At 32.7% G+C, this 20,781-nt stretch overlaps 4 protein-coding genes across 4 annotated transcripts; 2 read left to right on the top strand and 2 right to left on the bottom strand.

The window, feature by feature from the left end:
• The first annotated feature begins 2,502 nt into the window (after positions 1–2,502).
• Positions 2,503–5,358, top strand: LOC102587810 (probable L-gulonolactone oxidase 6). Its single transcript, XM_006366298.1, has 4 exons — positions 2,503–3,177; positions 3,927–4,182; positions 4,280–4,381; positions 4,643–5,358. Exons 1-4 carry the CDS (start codon positions 2,503–2,505, stop codon positions 5,356–5,358), a joined length of 1,749 nt encoding a protein of 582 aa, XP_006366360.1.
• Positions 5,359–6,155: 797 nt separating this feature from the next.
• LOC102587485 (wall-associated receptor kinase 2-like) lies at positions 6,156–10,897 on the bottom strand. The gene is made up of 3 exons (XM_006366297.2): positions 9,923–10,897; positions 7,655–7,828; positions 6,156–7,565 (listed from the first exon to the last, which is right to left on the bottom strand). The coding sequence occupies exons 1-3, from the start codon at positions 10,842–10,844 to the stop codon at positions 6,316–6,318; spliced, it is 2,346 nt and encodes a 781-aa protein (XP_006366359.1). The 5' UTR covers positions 10,845–10,897; the 3' UTR covers positions 6,156–6,315.
• Positions 10,898–13,080: 2,183 nt separating this feature from the next.
• On the top strand, positions 13,081–13,698 carry LOC102581066 (carrot ABA-induced in somatic embryos 3). Its single transcript, XM_006366277.2, has one exon. The coding sequence runs from the start codon at positions 13,110–13,112 to the stop codon at positions 13,410–13,412; it is 303 nt and encodes a 100-aa protein (XP_006366339.1). The 5' UTR covers positions 13,081–13,109; the 3' UTR covers positions 13,413–13,698.
• Positions 13,699–13,755: 57 nt separating this feature from the next.
• LOC102580726 (chlorophyll synthase, chloroplastic) lies at positions 13,756–20,248 on the bottom strand. The gene is made up of 15 exons (XM_006366276.2): positions 20,033–20,248; positions 19,898–19,939; positions 19,737–19,825; positions 18,144–18,231; positions 17,064–17,149; positions 16,889–16,975; positions 16,728–16,793; positions 16,569–16,652; positions 16,417–16,478; positions 15,568–15,643; positions 15,423–15,485; positions 15,256–15,337; positions 14,355–14,431; positions 14,097–14,144; positions 13,756–13,984 (listed from the first exon to the last, which is right to left on the bottom strand). The coding sequence occupies exons 1-15, from the start codon at positions 20,127–20,129 to the stop codon at positions 13,922–13,924; spliced, it is 1,110 nt and encodes a 369-aa protein (XP_006366338.1). The 5' UTR covers positions 20,130–20,248; the 3' UTR covers positions 13,756–13,921.
• Positions 20,249–20,781: the final 533 nt, after the last annotated feature.

Genomic DNA, 20,781 nt, shown 5'->3' with positions numbered 1-20,781 from the left:
AATTTCAAAAAGAATGAATATGGAGTTTAAGAAAATAAAACATATTAGATTTTTAAATTTTGTGGTCCTAAATTAAAGTTATGTTAAATATATTAAAATATTTTTTAATTTTGTAGTCTTAAATATATCACGTCGTTTGAGGAAAAAAATTAAATATATCACATCAAAATTTGAAATTAAAGTGTATGTCAGAAGGAAAGGGGTCATTCATTTGAATCAGACTAAAAAAAAAATAAAGTCATTCTTTTTTAAACGGTAATAGTATATTTTATCCTTACGTCCATCATGCTTGCCACACAACATGTCATGGAACACCACTTCCAAACATTTTTAAAGAGAATGCATTTATATAAAAATATATAAAGGCTGTGATTGACCAATTTGAAGTTTTATAATGCTTTTTAAGTTTGATTAATCAACTTTCTTGTCGAATTGTTTAGAACATCCTGTTTCATGATGTGTATATAGTGGGTGTCAAAATATAAAGAAATAAGATTGTATAGAAGTCAAGGAGTGTCAAATGTAATATATATACATAAAACAATATTTTCATTCTAGCTATGTAATTTTTCGACGAAGGGGTGTCGGTCAACACCCGAACAATAAAAATGTTTGACTATTACTATTAAAAGTGATTTTTCACGAAGAGTAATATCAATGCAATATGTACCACAATGAAAACAGGAAAAGTACTTAATTAGGGGAGAAAATCTTCAAACCAAACTTTAGAGTCTAGTCTAAGTATTAAAAGCGTTGACATAAATGGTATTGTTTACTCATCCTCCTTTGTTTCAATTTACTTGAGTATGAAATTTTAAAAATACGGATATGTTATTAAATTATTTTTAAAATAAATAAATAAATTTTTAAATAGAAGAATATATTTTTATAAAAAAAATAATTTATGAAATAAGTAAGATTTAATATCAATAAAAAGTTGATAGCATAATTAATATATACCAAAATAAGAAAATATGATTTATTTATTTTTAGAATTGGCTAAAAAAAAGTATCACATAAATTAAACAAAATAAATATATACATAGTATTAATTCTGACATTTTGGTGAAGAAAAATCCCCGCATCACTATTGGACCTTTAAGTCTTCAATAACAAGTGAAAATCATTTATATATATATGAGATTTATTTTTAACGAATTTCAAAAATAGAGGTATTTATTATAACAAATTTCCAAAAGATAATTTATGTAAATTGTAAATGAATTTTATATAGAAGCTTGTCTAAAAATCGAACTTCAATCTATTTAAAATATTCATATTCACACTACATAAAATAAGAAAATAAAAAAAGATACATTCTATTTTTGGAACATATATATTTAGTTTAGAGAGAGTTAAATAGGAAAGGAGGTAGATAAAGAATATAAATAAATAAATAGCTACAGTAGATAAAGGGAAAAAAATGGGATTGAAAAGAAGATAGAGGAGAAGGCTGCTAACGATAAAAATATGGAAAAATTGTATATAATAGCAAACTATTAATTCAAATTAAATGCTATAAATATGTATTTTGGGGTGTTTTCAACACTTCACTTTGTATTTTATTAAGAGTCTCATGCTCCTACAAGAGTTTGAGACCACTTGTTATATCATGTAGCAGATCGAGAGCGTATTAAAATTTAATAATCAAATATAAAAATATTTTTAAGGTTATCAATAATTTAGAGATGAAATTAATAATTTGCATCAAATTAGGGATGTTTTCAAAAAACTTAGTCAGAAACCAAATAATATAATGCCATGTTAATATTGCAATGCAAATTTGTTTTGGCTTAATTTTTTTTTATTGTCTAACGTGCAAGGCTATTCTCCTACTAGATTATAGGAAGGGTTGGCATGCCATAATCCATGTCTTAAATAGCAAAATATTTTTGTGGTCCCCCTTTCTTTGCCTCCAAGATGCTCTCTAAATATACTACAACTAACCTATACGATATAATTTCACAAGTGGAGATTGTATGCATATTTTATTATTATCTCGTGGAGCTAGAAATATTATTTTCGATAGATTCTCGATTTAAGTGCATTAAATTCAAGTACAAAAAAGAAGAAAATAGTGTAAAAAAAATATATAGCAACCAACAAAGACAACAGTGTAAAGACAAAATAATCGATAATAGCAACACAATAAACCACATACAATGATATATCAAAAACAGGAACTATGTATACAATAATATGGCTAGTATATACAACGACCAACACAAACAAGCATAAACCTTCAAAAAGCAAAACAATTCTCCACTACCTACTAACCTTCTACCGCACACCCTCCTATATCTAAGGTCATGTCCTCAATAATCTGAAAAGTTGTGTCATACTATATCTAATCAGCTTCCAATACTTCTCCAGTTTACCTCTACCTCTTCTTGTCTCTCCTATAACCAATCTCTCTCACCTTCTCATTGAGACGTCTGCCTATATAAATAGTGTTAGTTGCGTAGACACATCATACATGTATTTCTCTCTGATTTACTAGTCATGAGTGACACAAAAATCATAAAACTAAGTTTGTTTTTCTTTGTGATCTACTTAGTGAAATCTAGCCCACCTGAAGATCCCATAAAATGTTCATACAACACCAATTTGAACTGCACCATTACAAACTCTTACGGTACCTTCCCAGATCGAACCATTTGCAAGGCAGCTCAAGCTGTTTTTCCAACCACAGAAAATGAGCTCATTTCTATAGTAGCAAATGCAACAAGGGAAAATCGAAAAATGAAAATCGCCACTCGATTTTCTCATAGCATACCTAAATTAGTATGTCTAGACGATAGTGTTCAAGACGGATTACTTATAAGTACAAAATTCCTAAATAAGATCTTAAGAATTGATCAAGAAAACATGAGTATCACCGTTGAAAGTGGGGTGACTTTGAGACAATTAATTAGTGAGGCGGGTAAGGCAGGATTGGTCCTGCCTTACACGCCTTACTGGTGGGGTATAACGATTGGTGGGTTAATTGGGACGGGTGCTCATGGAAGTTCTCTTTGGGGTTTGGGAAGTTCGGTACATGATTATATTGTGCAACTTCGAATTGTTACACCATCTGATGCGCCAAATAATTATACTAAAGTTCGTATATTGGAAAATGGGAGCCCTGAGCTGAATGCTGTTAGAGTGTCACTAGGTGTTCTTGGAGTTGTTTCACAGGTACGTATGGATTTATTAGATCATATTATATAATTAATACAAAGCAAATTATGATATTAATAAGTAATATTAGAGTTTTTATGAACCAAACTAGGATTTTCAAACCAAACTCCAAGAAAAGTACTTAGGGGTGAATTTTCAAACCCCATTATACCCCATTAAAATCCATGTACTATATTGACAAAAATGGTAGTAGTTTGCAGTGACATAATTCATAAATGGTGTAGTTTGATTGAGACAATTTTAAGATAAGAAATATATATAGAAACCCTTTGACATGTTTCAAAATTAATTTTAAAATAAATAAATTTTTAAACAGAATAATATATCTTTGCTGACTTTTTGCGAAACAAGTGAAACCCAACATAGTAAAGTCACTAAATATTTCTTATATAGAAAAATATATTATTTTTTGTAGACTGATTAAAAAAAAAACTCAAATATGTCATTGAACCTGGAGAAAAGGCTCATTTATGTCATCCATTAAAATTTGGCTCATTTATATCATTTTTGATTAAAAAAAGTTCATCTATGTCATTATTTATGAAATCAAAGAATCAAACGTCCACTCTTGATTCTTTTCCTCATTTTGACTTTCAAGTCCATAATGTATGGATATAAGTCTGAATTAACATAAAATACTAGATAAGCATATTTAATTCTTCTTCCAACAACAGTAAAAAAAATCAAACATAACTTTTGAATGACAAATATTTCAGTCCTTATGTATGCGTGTGAATTAAATTTAGGTGACATTAAAACTAGAACGAGTTTTCAAACGTTCAATTACCCTTTCTGAAAGGGATGACTCAAACTTAGGGGAAGACGCAGTTACCTTTGGGAGACAACATGAATTTGCAGACTTTACATGGTATCCGAGTCAACGTAAAGTTATTTATAGGATTGATGATCGAGTTCCTACCAACACTCCTGGCAATGCCCTTAATGCCTTTCTTGGATTTCGCTCAATACCTTCCCTCGTCCTCGCCATTTTAAGAACCACGGGTAATTAATTACTCATAAATTGCTTCAAATTTACCTTTTTTTTCAACTTTATGGTAAACATTTTTTACTTTATTCTAATACTTTCTTTTTTTACCAGAGGAGAATCAAGAATCAACAAATGATGCTGATGGAAAATGCTTAAGTGCAAAATTAACCACTTCCACATTGAAGATTGGTGCTTATGGGTTGACAAACAATGGTTAGTTAATTCTTTCATCATGCCATCGTACAAATAATATATATAGGATGTTAACTTCATATACTGTTCTGATCGATAAAGACTTGTCTGATTGATCATCTAACTTGTATTAAAGACTTTAATAGTCTAAGTTGTGTCAATTCCACAACTGTGTCAGATTCTCCAAAAATACACTAGTACTTTTATAAAATCCGGCATGCCCTGATGATGTTTTAAAAGAGTCCAAGCAACATAGTTAATAATTTGATTGCATTCTATCAGGTATTGCCTTTACTGGCTATCCAGTGGTTGGGTTTCAGAATCGACTCCAAGCATCAGGAACATGTCTAGACAGTGTTGAAGATGCAAGAATCACAGCATGCCCTTGGGACCATAGAGTTAAAGGTCTATTTGTTCACCAAACAGCATTTAGCATTAGCTTATCCAAAGTCAAAGGTTTTATTGAAGATGTCCAAAGGCTAGTTGTTTTAGAGCCTAGAGCACTATGTGTGCTTGACTTATACAATGGAATCCTCATTAGGTATGTTACAACTTCAAATGCTTACTTAGGTAAACAAGAAGATGCTTTGGATTTTGATATCACATATTATAGAAGTAAGGACCCAATGTCCCCTAGACTCTTTGAAGATTTTCTTGAAGAGATAGAACAACTAGCATTTTTCAAATATGGGGCATTGCCACATTGGGGTAAAAATAGGAATGTAGCATTCATTGGTGCAATCAACAAGTACAAAAATGTTGATAAATTCTTGGAAGTTAAGCAAAGCTATGACCAATTAGGATTATTTTCAAGTGAGTGGACAAATCAAGTTTTAGGTTTAAAAGATGGGTTGACCATAGTCAAAGAAGGGTGTGCTTTAGAAGGACTATGCATTTGTTCTCAAGATATTCATTGTGCCCCAAAGAAGGGTTACTTTTGTCGACCAGGCAGAATTTATAAAGATGCCAGGGTGTGTACTCGTTTATCGTCACAGTAAAATACTTATTTTAATAAAATATATCAATGGTGTATGCATAAAGAAGGAAAAGAATAAACATATCAATGTAACAAGTAATTGATCTTAATTTAATAAAGTACTTAAAAATATTAATACACTTGTTCTATATATACATATATATATATATGAGTTTTTATTACTTCTTTTGATACTAAAGATGATCTATGTTTTTTTTTCTTCAATTGAATGTATAGACACAAACATACACAAACTTGAGGAGAGTATCTTTTCATTTAGAATTTTAACCAAAATTAAAAATTCGATTTTCTTACGTTCACATTTCATTCTAAGCAAAGTAGTCAACAAGTTTTTTACATTAATTACAAAGTTTCTAATCACGGACTATAAGCAATAATCTTTAAAAACCATTTAAAATTAGACCAAATCTCGCTAGTTTAGGGTTTAATTACGTACCTTCCTATGAGTTTTCAAAATTATCATTCATGATAGATTTTGACGATACATTGTCAAAATTAGGTGTAATTATAAGATAGGTAAATGTTTAATATTGCCGCTAAATGGAAAAATTATTGCCACTAAAGGTTTCTTTTGTTTTGTTGTAGTGTAGTTCTTCAATGCTCGAACCATGACAAGAGACATTATAGATTTTTAGGGAAATCAGGTTAGATGAAGTAGTAAAGATGAGCATTTTTTCACAAACTCCATGTTAGAGCTTGAAGGAGGAGGAAGCTTGAATTTTTCTGGATTTTAAATTTAAGAACATTGTGAACTCAAACTGCGGAAATAATTTCTAAAGCTCAATGTACTAAAAGTTCTTGTCACTAATACAATACAATCAACAATAAATTGATTATTAAATTCAGACGCAAATAAAAATACATAACAACATTCAACAAGAAAGAAAGATAGCTAAAAAGGAACTTACAAAACAGAGAAAAATCTTCACATATATATTGACCTTTTATTCTGGATCGATCACCGCGGGATATTTGTATTGTGTAGTAATGAAGAACTATCCGAACTATATTGTCCAGAAAAGATGGTGCTGCTATTTATGTAGGAGCTAGGATATTGTCCAGAGAAGTTGTCCATACCTATATTAGAGTCAATTGGAATTGTATAAAGATCTGTTAATTCAACTTCCTTCTCATCTTCATGTTCGTTTCCATTAGTCCAAAGGCTAGTGAACTTTCTTAAACTCTCAAGTTCCATAGCCACTTCCTTCATCGTAGGCCTATCTTCTCCGTGCAAGTGAAGGCAACTCTTAATGAGCTCAGCTATCTTTTGAAGTTGCTCAAGACCTCCTTCTCTTACAACTCTACGATCAACAATTTGAAATAAGCTATTCTTGTTCATCGATGAGACAAAGTACTCCACCAAACATTTGTCCTTGTCACTAATTGTGTCCCTCGAAATAGGTTTCATCCCTGTTAAAAGTTCCGCAAGAACTACTCCAAAACTATAAACGTCACTTTTGTCTGTCAATTGACCTGTATGGAAATATTCAGGATCTAAGTACCCTAACGTTCCTTGAACCAATGTAGCAACACGTGTTTGGTCAAGAGGGACTAATCTTGAAGCTCCAAAATCTGCCACTTTTGCTGTGTAACCATCATCCAATAATATATTAGTAGATTTGACGTCTCTATGAATTATTGGCATCGATGCTGATGAATGAAGGTAAGCAAGTGAACTTGCTGTCTCTGAAGCAATTCTCAACCGATTTTGCAAAGATAACCAAGGCGCTCCATTTTGATTGTGGATATGCTCGTAAAGAGTTCCATGAGAAACATATTCGTAAACCAGTAAAGGCACTTCATCTTCCAAACAACATCCAAAGAGTCTCACGACGTTTCTATGGTTGACTTGAGTAAGAATAAGTACCTCATTGATGAACTGTTCAATTTGATTCTCATCCACAGTCTTAGATTTCTTAATAGCAACTATACGGTTATCAGGTAGAATACCTTTATAGACAATTCCATTTCCGCCACGACCAAGAATTCTATCACTAGCATAGTTATTTGTTGCCTTCTTCAACTCGTCAGCTGTAAAAATTTTGGTTGCTTCCACACCACCCTTTTTAGAGGAGATTTGTTGTTTCAAGAGTAAACCACCATTTTGTTGGAAGAACTTCTCCCTATTTTTAATGAGTCTTCGTTTGTTGATACAAAAATAGAGCAAGATTGTCCCAACCACTAGGGATATAAAGCCAACTCCCATACCTGTGTTTTATAACAACAGGAAGTGAATTCCTTTGATCACTTCAATATATATATACATATATATATATATATATGCGTGAGAAACTTACCAACAGAAAACTTGATCCATGGGAACTCGGAGTTTGTTGCAATACAGACACGACCATTGTTTTCACCATCATCAGTGTATCCTTTTGGACAAAAACATTTGTAACTCCCCAGCGTGTTTATACAATTGTTGTGTTCACACGTATTGGAAATTGAATTTCGACATTCATCAATATCTAACATGCCAAACAGAGAAACATACCACATTAATTTAATCCCTTTGGCTCTGTCTTTATATCTTCTTTGTTTTACAACTAGCACAAGTTGTGATTATACCATACGAAAATTCCAGGATTAATTACTTTGTCATTAATGGCAACTATGAGTATCTAATTAAGCATTACATATGAATCAGAATCTACTTCAATCAACCGATATGCCCTAAGGCACGGCCATACATAACATAGAAATCACACTTAGAAAGGATGGACAATTAGGCCATGTTTCTCAATATAAACTTGTCTCCGACTAATATTATGCAAAATAAAAAACTTTAGCATTTTTTTCGTGCTTTCTCTCTCAAATTGAGTGTATTAGATTTTCTTTGTCACCTAAGCACTCAGGGGTAGAGTAATTCTAGTTAAAAAAATATTTTAGAGGGGATATAGGACTCTTGCAAAGTTTGCGTGTGTAATAATAATTTCGATTATAATTGGAGTGTCTTTTGAACCATATTTCCTACCGAGAATGAAAGAAAAAAAAGTTTAAATATAAGGCAAAATATTTTTAGTAAAATTACATGTATTAACTTAGTTTAAATACAAGATAAAGAAAATATCTTCTTAAATTTGATGTTTGATCCTACACTAGAGCTCTGATTAAATCTAAATCATGCACTGCAAGGCCCATTTTGAGATGACGCTCCTAACAGAATTTTCTCTATATTTAGAGTTCGAAACTTAAAATCTCTCACTAAATCTGGAATAGTTCCTCCCCACTATACCACAAGTCAGGTTGATGGGTGACTATTATATAGTGATAAGTGTTTGAATTAGTCAAATTTTGATGAGAGCAAAACATTAGTGAGGAGTCATCTTCACCTCTATCGTTGTGTCCACGCTTCAATCAGGCAGATAATTAGGTACTTCGATTCATTAATTTCTAGTGTGTGGTGTTAAAAAGGCACTCACTATCCTACAATAAATATAAATGTCCCTATGATTTTGATATCCTACCCTTCTTGACACCCAACCTACTAAAGTATTTCTTTTCTTATTTTCAATTTATACCTCTTACTTTTTTTAATTCCTCCATTTCAATTGGTTAATAGGGAAAAGACTCAAATATGTATCAAACTTTAAAAAAAACGTTCATTTGTGCCATCTATTAAATGTTTGGCTCATCTGTGTCATTTCCATTTGAGGAAAGGTTCATCCGTGCCATTGATTGTTAATTGAAATGACATAGATGAGCCAAACTTAACGGATGACATAGATGAGCCTTTTCTCAAAGTTCGGTGACATATTTGAGCCTTTTCTCTTTTAAAAATGATGTAATTAATGGCGTGACCGAATCATAATTGACCACCTATAAAAAATAGTTTCGCAAAAGCAGAACTATTTTCAGTTAACAAATAATGACATAGATGAGTCTTTTCTCAAACAAAAATGACATAAATGAGCAAACTTTTAACGGATGGCATAGATGAGCTTTTTCTCAGAATTCAGAGGCATATTTGAGTTTTTCCCCTTGTTTATATGATTTTGAATTGACGCAAAATTTAAAAAAAGTAAAAAAGTAATAATTGAATTTCCTGGTCTTAAGCTAAAAATATGTAGGAAAGTATTGAAATGTCCTTATTGATCTTATGATATTAAACATATCATATAGAAAGCTGAAATTAAAGAATTATCAAAAAAAAAAAAGGAAAGAAAATTCTATTCAAAACGAACTATAAAACACCAAATTAAAATGGATGGAGTAATATATATGAAAAGAATGTCACTGTTCTAGTAAGAGTATGGAAATAAAATAATTTGTTGAAGTTTATCTAGCTTGCCTCAGCCAGGGGCGGAGCCAATTTTAATAATTCCGACTCCGTCACTGACTTCAACCTGAGTACTAAAAGTAAGAAATCAAGTTACCTAGACGGATATCTAGCTTGCCTCAGCCGGGAAGCGGATCCAATTTAAGCTTAAAGGGTTCATTCGAACCGGAAAATTGCATATTTAAAATTATATATATATATATAGCAGATGTTGAATCTCTATTTATTTTTTACTTAATTGAAATCGTTAGTGATAATTCCGACTTCAATGAAATCAAGTTACCTGAGCAGCCTGGATGGATATATGGATTGCCTTCATATCCCGGGTCACAATGGCACCGATATCCACCAAGGCCAGTGTCGGAATCAACACAATGGCTATTAACGAGGCAAGCATAATCGTTGCGCTTTTGTGCGTCAACACAAGTAAGATTATTTCCGATAGCCCAATCTAACACAATAGGAACATTATCCAAAATCCTGTTTTTAAGATTATTATCAGTAAGATCATGCTCGCCCTTGAATTGGAATCGGCTTGCCTCACCTAAAAACGCGTATCCACATCGATTAATAGACCAAATTCCGGTGTGATTTTCCACACTGTCCATCGTCGTGCTGAAGTATTTCAATCCTTTAGGTATTTCTATTTGACAGCACCCTGTACCCATACACCTTCCTACAACAACATTAACACCACTGGAATTAGTACAGAAAGCGTAACATCCGTTACGAAAGTTATCTCCAGTCATTATAGCAGATTCATCGCATCCAATTACGGTAAACATGTTAAGTGCTGAGAAACTGTATGGTGTTAATTTTTCGAAACGTAACCATGTTGGATTATCTGGTTCTAAAAGCTGTCCTGTTTCTGAGTAACATCTCTGGTACAGCATATTTGATACGCGTATTTCAGAGTCTGAGATATCGTAGATTTTGATGTGTGATCTATAGAGTGTTGCACCAGACCCTGTACAGTTGATCTCGAAACTTGAGTCTATGGCACAATCTGATCCAATACCAAAAGGATACGGAACTGTAACGTTCCCACACTGCTTTGGGCATCCTGGTTTGGCGATATTTGTACCTTTTGTGATTGTAGTAGGAGATACGGGACTGTCTGCCGTGGGATGGGCGGAGGTTGATGTCAAGATTATTAGCACAGAACAAGTAAATGAAAAAAACAGAGCAATTTGTCTGTGTTGCATGTTTAGTAATTTGGAGGAATATAATGTATACACAACCTATTCCATTATATTGGACTAATTAAGTACTCCTAGAAATTAAACACCTTACCACCAATGGATGGGCTACTACTTCTTTAATCAAAGGTTTCGAGTTTGAGTTTTTGGCTATGGAAAAATTCATAGTAGGAATCGCTTTCTCTGGATAAGGTCCTATGCAGTGTGAACAAGGAATAGTCGGGACTCCAATGCGGATAACATAATGTGAGAAACTAAAAATAAATAGAAAACCGTAGGTGTCGTTTGTTTGCTTTGTGAATGTTATACTCTGAGCGTTTAAATTTGATTTGATTTGAATGCAGAACTTAAACAAAATAAAGAAGATTTTTGAATACTCCCTTCATTCCATATTAGTTAATCATCTTTTTTAAACTAGTTGTCTACCTTACTAAATCAAGAAAGTATTAATTAATTTTTTCCTATATTATCCTTGCAATTAATTCTTTTTTAAAGTGTTCACATTTATTTGTAAAATTTTCAAAAAGTATTTTAAAGGGTAAATTAGTAAAATTATCTCTTAATATGTGTAAGAAAAAAAATGATCAACTAATATAGAATGGGAGAGTGTTATGATATTAAACTATAAATATGTTGAATATAAAAAAAAAAATTGTGAAATTACATGTGTCGTGTGAAAAGATTATTAATCAAAGTACTCCTAATAATTTTCTTTTTTCTAATTCTGTGGATGCCAAAATAGAAAGATTCATTTCCACCACAATAAATATTCAAATGGTTATAAAGTGCCGTGACGTCTATACAGTCGTGTATGTTGCAAGTTGTAACAGTAAGGATGTTTACTTGTAATCACTGTGCTTTTAAATGTAGATTAGGACTTGAGAGGGAAAGGAGAAAAGAGGATTATTTATCCGTTTGGTCATAAAAAATATTAATTTTATAGGAAAATCAGTGTTTTATCATCAAATTTTCAAATTTAACTTAAAAGTTATTCTTAAATATAAATAAAAATATTATTCTAGATATTTCTTTAAAAAAAAATATATAGCCATACAAAATCGCCTCGTCAAATTCATAAACTTAACTTTGTACTAATAAAATAATGTGCATGCCACACCAAAGAGCAAAGACTTTGACAATGTCAAAGTCAAGAAGGAGACATTATTTTCTATTCGCTTTGCGGGTAAAAATAAATCCAGACAACTTTCTGTTTGGCCATACATTTTGGCTCAAATATTTTCAAAAAACAAAAATATATTATTCAGAGATTTTGACTTGATACAGAATTTAAGAAAGAAAGATAGATTTTAAAATTTATAATTTAAAATATATCATAAAAATATTTGTATGGATATAATTAATCATTTAATTAAAGATAAAAGAGATACTTTTAAGTTTAATTATTACTGAAATATCTAGAAATATCGCTCTTTTTGTGACTATCGGAAAGAAAAGGCAAATCATATAAATTGAGACAGAAAAACATATAAAAGGGAGTTAGGACTTAACAAACATGTCTATTATTTTTTTTGTTATTGATGAACTATTCTTATATTTTATAACTAAAAATGTAAATTGTAATTATGACTTAAATAAATTATAGATATAAAATTAATGTTATTGAACACGTACACACAGCACGGATTATCATTAAATAGTACTTCAAATAATTAAGTATTGGTTTATCAAATTAGCTAATTATTTCAATTGCAAATATAAAAAATGAGTTATAGAAAATTTTAAATGTAACTATCCTCAGGATCATTTCGTATTTTCAGTCGTTTTTCCTTGCTCTCTCCCTTTTGATTAGAGTCATTTTTGACTTGCAAAGATGAGTGGAAATTTTTTTACGGTGATTGGATGAAAATTTTAAATTGACAAGCTCAAATTTGAATTTTGAAAGTTTCATTAAAATGGGAAGGTAATATCAGAAGTAGTTGGATAGTTTGCAAAGATGCTGAGAATAATTAAATTAAATGACCACATATAAATGAAATGACTCGAATTAGTTTTATTTATTAACCGTTATATATATATACGTATATAATTGTTTCACATACTCACTCCTGAGTATCTGAAGTGTTTGTTTGATATGAATATAAATGTATGCGGTGGGAAAATAGTAGAGAGGAGTCGTGTCATTGTGCATGCATATGTGTGTCTTTGTTTTGACACGTAACTCATCAAATATATATATATATATACCTCGCTCCTCTATGAACTTAGCTTGCTCATTTTATATTTGAAAAGAAAAAGAAAAAAAAAGTTAGAATGGCATCAGAACAAGAAGAACGATCTCAACTTGATGCTAGAGCTAGACAGGGAGAGACAGTTGTACCTGGTGGCACTGGTGGAAAAAGCCTTGAAGCTCAAGAACATCTAGCTCAAGGTAGAAGCAGAGGAGGTCAAACAAGAAGGGAGCAGCTAGGAACAGAAGGATACCAAGAGCTAGGACAAAAAGGAGGACAAACTAGGAAAGAGCAAATAGGGAAACAAGGCTACAAAGAAATGGGTCGAAAAGGCGGACTTAGTAGTACTAATACTGAGAAATCCCCCCCTCAACACGACATGTAGTTGCTTGAACTCTTTTATTATGGAGTAGTATTTCATGTTTTAGCTAGTTTTCTTCTTGTACGTTTAGTTATGAATAAGGTACCAAGAGTTATGAACTGTTTTATTATGGAGTAGAAATCTTTAGCTATTTATTATGAGATTTATAGACACTATCTAATAGTAAGAAATCTACAAAAAAAAAAATCCATTCGAGTGAATGAAATATATGATGATTGATACAGCAGGTAGTATGTGTATCAAATAAAGACATGCGAGTTGTACTCATTTTTAATAAACGTCATTTTCTATGTTCAAATTCAATTTCTTCTTGCGTTTCAACTTTTATTTAATTTGTTAAAATAAATAATAAAAATCATCCAAAATCTGCATAAATTAAATTAAATTTTACATCCTAATCTAGCATTCTACATTTAAGGAAAAGTAAAACACAAGTCATTAAATAGAAAGAGCTTTGTTTGCTCTAAGCAGCTTGGCATCTCCATGGAGGAAAAGGCATCTCCACTTGAATATTAATGGCTAGTTGCTAAAGCAGTAACCAAAAGACCAAGTATAAGAAATGGCTGTGCACTGGCCTGAAATGAGATACAATTGGTATTAGTTTGACAAATCCAAATTAAGAGCTGATTGACTAATGGTTTACATTTCCGACGTTTTAAGTTGTAGTACAAAGGAAGCCGAAGGTACCTGATATTTAACGTCATATTTTACTGGATCTTTGAGGAAGTACTTGAACTGCAGAGCCAAAATGAATTACATGTTAGATCACGTTTTCCTTGCAGAGAACCAAGTCATATATCTACTTTTATCAGGCAACTGATCCACACTTTTCGAATCCAATTATGTAAGCCAGCCTTTCTTTCTTTCTACGTCGGTGTATAAAAGTCAAACTCTCAAGTGATTAGATTAGAATTGTGTGGCTCTGTTAGCACGATAAGGCGTTACCTGGAAGAAGACTTGTGGAGCAATTAAACCTAGAAGTGCAAAAGCATAATAGGGTTTGCCAGCACCTAAAAGATACCCTGCAACAAACAAGACATAATGCAGTTACAAGCTTGTTTTAAGGCATAAATTTGTCCACATTCAGAAAAGTATATTCCTAAATGATAGCCATTATCTTTAGCATAATGAAAGCTTACTTTGGCCTAAACTTAGAAAAGTTTAGATGATCTTAGGTGCTTTAGTTTGTGACTGGATTTGACAGCACTTAAGTAGCCTTTGTACCACCCTAATTTTCAAGCAACATAAATCTGCAGCTCTAACTTTCAAAGAGAGAATTCCAAACAATCAAATGTAGTGATTACCCTCTCTAAGGTAGCAGAAACTAAACTTCTCTTGGTTTGTATTTTTTTTAAGAAGAAACTGTGGTGTCCAAGCAAACTTGTGCACAAATCAACTAAATCTACGGGGTCCCTACTAGCTCCCACCAGCACAACAGGTACCGGGTAACTCTATCCACCAAAGCTTGGACAAATAAGAAGAACTGACCAAGTTTTTTTACCTTCGCTAGAATTTGAACCTGAGACCTTATGGTTCCTAGCCTACTTTATTGACCACTAGGCCACACCCTTGGTGCTTCTCTTGATTTTCATATAGTCTGAAGTCGAGGAGATTGTTAATAGCGTCTACCATGCACGTCAATACTGGCAGTTAGTAATCATTTCTATCGTCAACAATCACCATTTCAGAAAGCTATCACCTAACATCCATTTCTTACTTTCACATAATATATTGATATAATGACACAAGCTTCAATGAAGATACACAACTTAGGAGGACCAGAAGGTCATCATGTGTTAACATATATAGATCTGACAGTTGTTGATAAAACAAGAACAACGATCACCTGCCACTGATATCTGAGTTATGTCAATGGCACCAACACAAATCCATTTAGCAGCTTCAGAACCAAAAGCTACTGGAAGTGACTAAAAATAGTGTCATAAGAAAGTCAGTATGGTCATAGATATGCCCGATTGTGTATGAAAACTCAAACTTAGTGGAGATATATACCTGAAGCCCCATAGCCCTATCTCCTTCAATGCTTTTGAAATCATTTACAATGGCTATGCCCAGCTGCAAAACAATAGACAAAAGGTAAGATGACTATTGATGCATGATCAGAAAATAAAACAAAGGTGCTTTTGCAGACTCTTACACCGGCAATGCTGTACAATAGTGTTAGTACAATTACGTCAGGTGTAAGGGTCCCGAACAAAGCTTGACCAGCCCACCTACATCAAGAAATTAAAAGGGTTATGCATTACATAGTAAATAAGAAACTTTTTCCCTCCTGAACACAAACCAAAACGCTGAAGTAATACATTTATAAAAGCTCTTTGCTGCAAAAAGGTAATTTTTGTCACACATGATCCCATCTGTGGGACTAAATAAATGAGAACAAACTTCTCTACCAAGTCTCCAAGCAAATGATGCCTAGTCAACTTAGGTTAACATTCAACATGATCATACTTGCATGATTGGAGAAATAGTTCACCTAATCAACCTTCTTATACGGCAAAGTGCAAACAGATAAGACCCTCCCCCCACCCCGTCTCACATCATGGATTTCCCTTTCTGGATTATCTCGACTATTAGAAAATTATACACAGAAACAGAAGTTAATCTAGACACCTAAGTTTTTGTTGTTCAAATATCATAAACAACTATAATCTATACTTCCCCAGAATAATTTTACGCACAAGTAAAAAATTACCTTAAAAGTTTCCTTTTTCTTTTTAAGTAGACATTAAAGTTTTCTTTCTATCGTCATGAATAGATAAGTAAATGAAAATAAGCCCTGATAAAGCTGTCATAAAAAACAGGATGGAGGCAGCAACTCGGAGCCAAAGGGAAGGCCAGGTTATTAGCTTTTCTATATGTAAGGCCATGTTATTATTATGAGAGGTAACTTGTTAAGACTGCTCCACTTTAGACAGGTTCTTTCTATTTTTGGAAGTAAATCTCGATAAGTTGCAGAGTACTTAGAAGAAAGTTTGATATATACCAAGGCAAGCTGATATAACTTGCTCCTAAAGCAAAATTTCCAATCCATCCATTCTGTTTGAGCTGCACAAAAATTTTTATATCAAAGCTGTTCACATTTTGATACTGTACAAAAAAGTGTGTTCAGAGGATTGTGAAAGATAACGATATTACCTTTAATGGTGGAGCTGAGTAGATGTAGGAGAGCAAGGATCCACCAAGTGCTAGGTAAAATATTACAGGAAAGTCATGCCCTGCCTATAACAACAACGATCATAGAATTGAGACGTTTCCAGATAAATAACTAGATAATTAGCAGATTTAAGGACTTACCCACACATCTAAAATACCAGCTAAACCAAGACCTCCTAAAAGAAGCACCCATATTTGAGTAATGACCTGGTATCAACAATATTTTGATGAGAACATAGAGAATTTCTGGAATTAGTTTTCACTTTTCAACATATCTGTAGACAATCTCAAACAAGACATACCTCTTGTTCAGATATTGCCCCTGAAGGAATTGGACGGTACGGTTCATTAATAGCATCAATCTCTCTATCATACCAATCATTAATAGTCTAAACATAAAGCCAAAAGTTACTTCCTAGGATTTCTGAAGTAGATACTATCTTGAAAAGTATTAACTTGAACTCACAAGAGAAGTACCTGAGTATAGCCAGTTAGAAATGGGCCAGACATCAACATACAAACAATTGATTTGGCCACATCCTCTGGAGTCCAGTGGAAATTCCCTATGACAAGGTTTCGAAAATAAATTAGATACATGCAGAGAGCCCACAAAGTACATATTTGTCTAATCACAACTGTATAAATAAAAGCTTTTATTGGAAAACAGTTTCCCTTGCCAAAGTGACCCACAAAGATACGATGAAGTATAAAAATCAAAAATTAACTTAAACTGACAACATACTGTCATGGCAGATCTAGTATCATTTGCACGGCACCAAGCCACGGCTGATGTACTTCTAATAGGCTATAACACAGGGCAATAATCCTTTCTCTTATAAGGAGATAAGGAAGTATTTTTACGAAATGCAATCAGATTGTGGCTTCATAATCTCATATTTGTTTACACAGCCTGATGACAATTTACATCTGAGGCAAAGTTTATATGAATATAAAGTGTTCAATTCAAAATAGAGAGAAGCACGGAAAACATCATCCCTGAACTTGGTGCAAATTATTAATTTCATCATCGAACTATTGATTGCCTTAAAAACACCCATCTACTTGACTAACTAAACTTAGATACACTCCTGATTTGCCACATGGCATAGCAAGTGGTCTCAAACTCTTAGGAGCATGGGGCTCTTAATAAAAAGCCGAGAAAAGTATTGAAAACACCCCTAAACTTAGCGAGAATTAAGGAATATATTCCACTCATGTTGCAAGAGCGGGGGTGTATTTAAGTACAGTTAATCAAGTAAAGGGGTGTTTTTAAGGTTGAAAATAGTTCAGGAATGCAACTAATAATTCACGTCAAGTTTAGGGGTGTCTTCAATACTTCTCACATTCAAAATATAAGAGCATTTCATGATTTGATAACTAAATGTTGTGACTGCATTCCTTTAATGTTTGGGAAATTAAAATTTATCAGAACAAACAGGATATGAACATAGAAATTGGAGATATCTAGGGAGGGATGTTGAAGGAGACATTTAAATACTCCTTGAACATGTCTCTAGCAATTGAGTTTTAAGAATATGTGCCTAGTACTAGTAGTACCAGAAGCAGCAGCTCCACAGACCACGCCCCAGATAAGGGGAGGCCAAGTAACAGGTTTTGTAAGCTGAACCCGAATCTTCCACTTTTCCTGTAAAGAAGTGAATAGAGAAAAGTAAGTGTTGAATTATTTAGTCTCAGTTGGATATATATATACACACACTAATCGCATCCCTCTTTTCTATGCTTTTTCTCTTGCCCTCTTTAACTATCCAACCAGCAAAGCAGACTCTAGTAAGAAATCTTAAGGTGTTCTTTCAGGTTTATGACATCATGCAGAAAATATAAAAAAGGAGAGTATTTATAGAACTTCTGCAATGGTAAAAGCATGAGTAAACTCTTCCCAAAGAATGACCAGGCATTTACCTGTCGAAGACTTCCTGTGCTACAAACAAGAATTTCCCACATGATCAAAAGTCAATAATGAATGGAGATGATTTTTTGCTAGTAGATGCATCTTATTAGTTATTAACCTGTCCTCAGTGTGGTGTGTAGTTTTGCAGGTAGATTAATGTTCACGATTTTCTTGAGTGTATGAAGTGGTTAAGGATATCAGACATAACAGGCACTTATATCAATAAACTACGCTTCAATACCAAACAAAGTCGGGTCATATAGAAGCCTCTAAAACAAGTTCACTATATCCCAGCCTGAAACATTCCTATACTACTTTACAACAATAACTATGTCTCAAACCCAAGTCATACTTTGCTTATAAATAATCTATCTTCTAACGAAATTCAGGATTTACTAAAGAAGAAGTTTTCAAGTCACACACTTATCTCTACAATATACACGTCTTTAACCAGACCAAAAGGACTTCTGGCAAGTACCAGACATAATAAAAATGTAAAAACAATAATACAGAAACAAAATAAACCTTTATCCCAGCTAACTGGTATGGCCTCCATTGTTTTCTACTCATAACTATATCCGCATTGATTTTTATTTTTGAGAGATTGCAGGTCTTTTAAAACAACTTCACTCCATGTAATTTTAGACCTACCCTGTCCTATGTTAGTTACTTCAATCATCATAGTGCTGTGCCAACAGACAAATGCAGTTTATATAGGCCATGACCAAAACCATCTCAGACTACATCTCATTTTATCCCTTGAGTTTGTTACTTGTACCTTCAGACAGATGTGATCAATTCTAATCTTATCTTACACAATCTGTTAGCACATTCATCTTAAGATCCGCATTTCTGCTGCACTCATCCAACATTCACTCCCAATTAGCATTGTTTGTCTCACCATTATTCTATAGAACTTGAGTTTCACTTTGTCAAGTATCTTCCTATCGCATAACACTCTCGTAACACTCCTCCATTTCAGGTGTTCTATTTTAATTCTATGCATTTCGTGTCTTATATCATTCTTTTTAATATTGTGCTTACTATGTAATATGCTTCCATTTGAGCACCACAATTCATCTAAAACTCATTTCACCTCATCCTTATGTTTCGCTAAACGGCAGTTTCATAACAGGCATTTATGAACTAAATGACTCAGAGTAACAAATTAAAGTTAAGAACAGATTCAAATTCAAAGCTCAAAATAACAATAAATCCAAGAATAAACCCATTTAGCCCACCGTTTCTTGCTTGGCTCCTTTGATTCCAAGAATCTGGTTTATACTTGAGCCACCAGCAGCTGGTGCCTTATCCGGTGCCTGTGCTTTAGCTGCCACACAATATTTGAAACTCTCATAAATACCCAAAACCCAATTAATTTTTTAAAAAAACAAAAACTCACCTTCTTTTTCAGTCTCTGTTGCTCTAACAACCAGCCTTCTTCCTATAAAGGTATCCAAAATAACAAACATAAATGCATTAAATAGACAAACAAATTGAAGTTAATTGCATGTATGAATTTTTTGAGTAAGCTTACGAGAGAGGGAGAAGGAAATTTGTGAAGAGCGAAGTGGGTTGTTGTAGTTGAAATTTGATAGTTTAATAGATGGCACAGAGTTGAGGAGAGAAGCCATTGCAAGGGAAGTTCAGTGAAAGGAGAGCTTTTTAGTCTGATGATAACTTTTTTCTTTTGTTTAATACTATGTTAAAACAATTTATGCCCAAAATGATTCTTTCTTTTCCATTTGCTATTTTATATAACAACTCACTCTTTTCGAGACTTAAAAAAATGAATATACTTTTTGTGTTCTTTAAAAAAAAATGGGCTTGTTTAAATAAGTGGGGTTGAGGAATATAATAGTAGTTAGCTAGTTATATTACTTACTTTTCTATAAAAATTAATAATAAATGTTTTAGCACTTGGTGAACAATTAATTAATTAATCCAAATTCTTATATTAGACTAAATTTTTAGGATTAAATTTTTGGTCCACGAACCCTTTTATTGATACTAATAATAAAAAAATAAAAAAAGTAAAAATAGCTTGGGGATGAAGCCCAATCTGTCTTGTCTACAAAATATAGTCGGGTCCAACAAATGACCCAGCCCATAAAGTCAAAGGACAATAATTATAAAGAAAAAATTACTTAAATACACCACTTATTTTATCATATTCTTTCGAATTTTCTTCCATTTGAAAAAATTACAAAAATTTCTACTCTTTCGTATAGATCGGATACATCAATATACGCAATATATCGATCAGATACATCACTTTATGCGATG

Source organism: Solanum tuberosum, unplaced genomic scaffold (genome assembly GCF_000226075.1).
Source record: "Solanum tuberosum cultivar DM 1-3 516 R44 unplaced genomic scaffold, SolTub_3.0 scf00627, whole genome shotgun sequence".
Lineage (NCBI taxonomy): Eukaryota > Viridiplantae > Streptophyta > Magnoliopsida > Solanales > Solanaceae > Solanum > Solanum tuberosum.
Note: the sequence above shows the minus strand (reverse complement) of the source record. Positions and strands in the feature narration are given on the sequence as shown.

Bases quoted from the DNA above. Each gene is read 5' to 3' on its own strand.
- LOC102587810 (XM_006366298.1), top strand. From the start codon at position 2,503: ATGAGTGACACAAAAATCATAAAACTAAGTTTGTTTTTCTTTGTGATC. The intron at 3,178-3,926 runs GTACGTATGGAT...AATTAAATTTAG, and splicing joins TTCTTGGAGTTGTTTCACAG to GTGACATTAAAACTAGAACG. The intron at 4,382-4,642 runs GTTAGTTAATTC...GCATTCTATCAG, and splicing joins TTATGGGTTGACAAACAATG to GTATTGCCTTTACTGGCTAT.
- LOC102587485 (XM_006366297.2), bottom strand. From the start codon at position 10,844: ATGCAACACAGACAAATTGCTCTGTTTTTTTCATTTACTTGTTCTGTG. The intron at 7,829-9,922 runs GTAACTTGATTT...TTGGCATGTTAG, and splicing joins TATCCATCCAGGCTGCTCAG to ATATTGATGAATGTCGAAAT. The intron at 7,566-7,654 runs GTAAGTTTCTCA...TATAAAACACAG, and splicing joins ATGGATCAAGTTTTCTGTTG to GTATGGGAGTTGGCTTTATA.
- LOC102581066 (XM_006366277.2), top strand. From the start codon at position 13,110: ATGGCATCAGAACAAGAAGAACGATCTCAACTTGATGCTAGAGCTAGA.
- LOC102580726 (XM_006366276.2), bottom strand. From the start codon at position 20,129: ATGGCTTCTCTCCTCAACTCTGTGCCATCTATTAAACTATCAAATTTC. The intron at 19,940-20,032 runs GTAAGCTTACTC...ATACCTTTATAG, and splicing joins AATTTCCTTCTCCCTCTCTC to GAAGAAGGCTGGTTGTTAGA. The intron at 15,338-15,422 runs GTATATATCTCC...CACTATTTTTAG, and splicing joins ATAGGGCTATGGGGCTTCAG to TCACTTCCAGTAGCTTTTGG.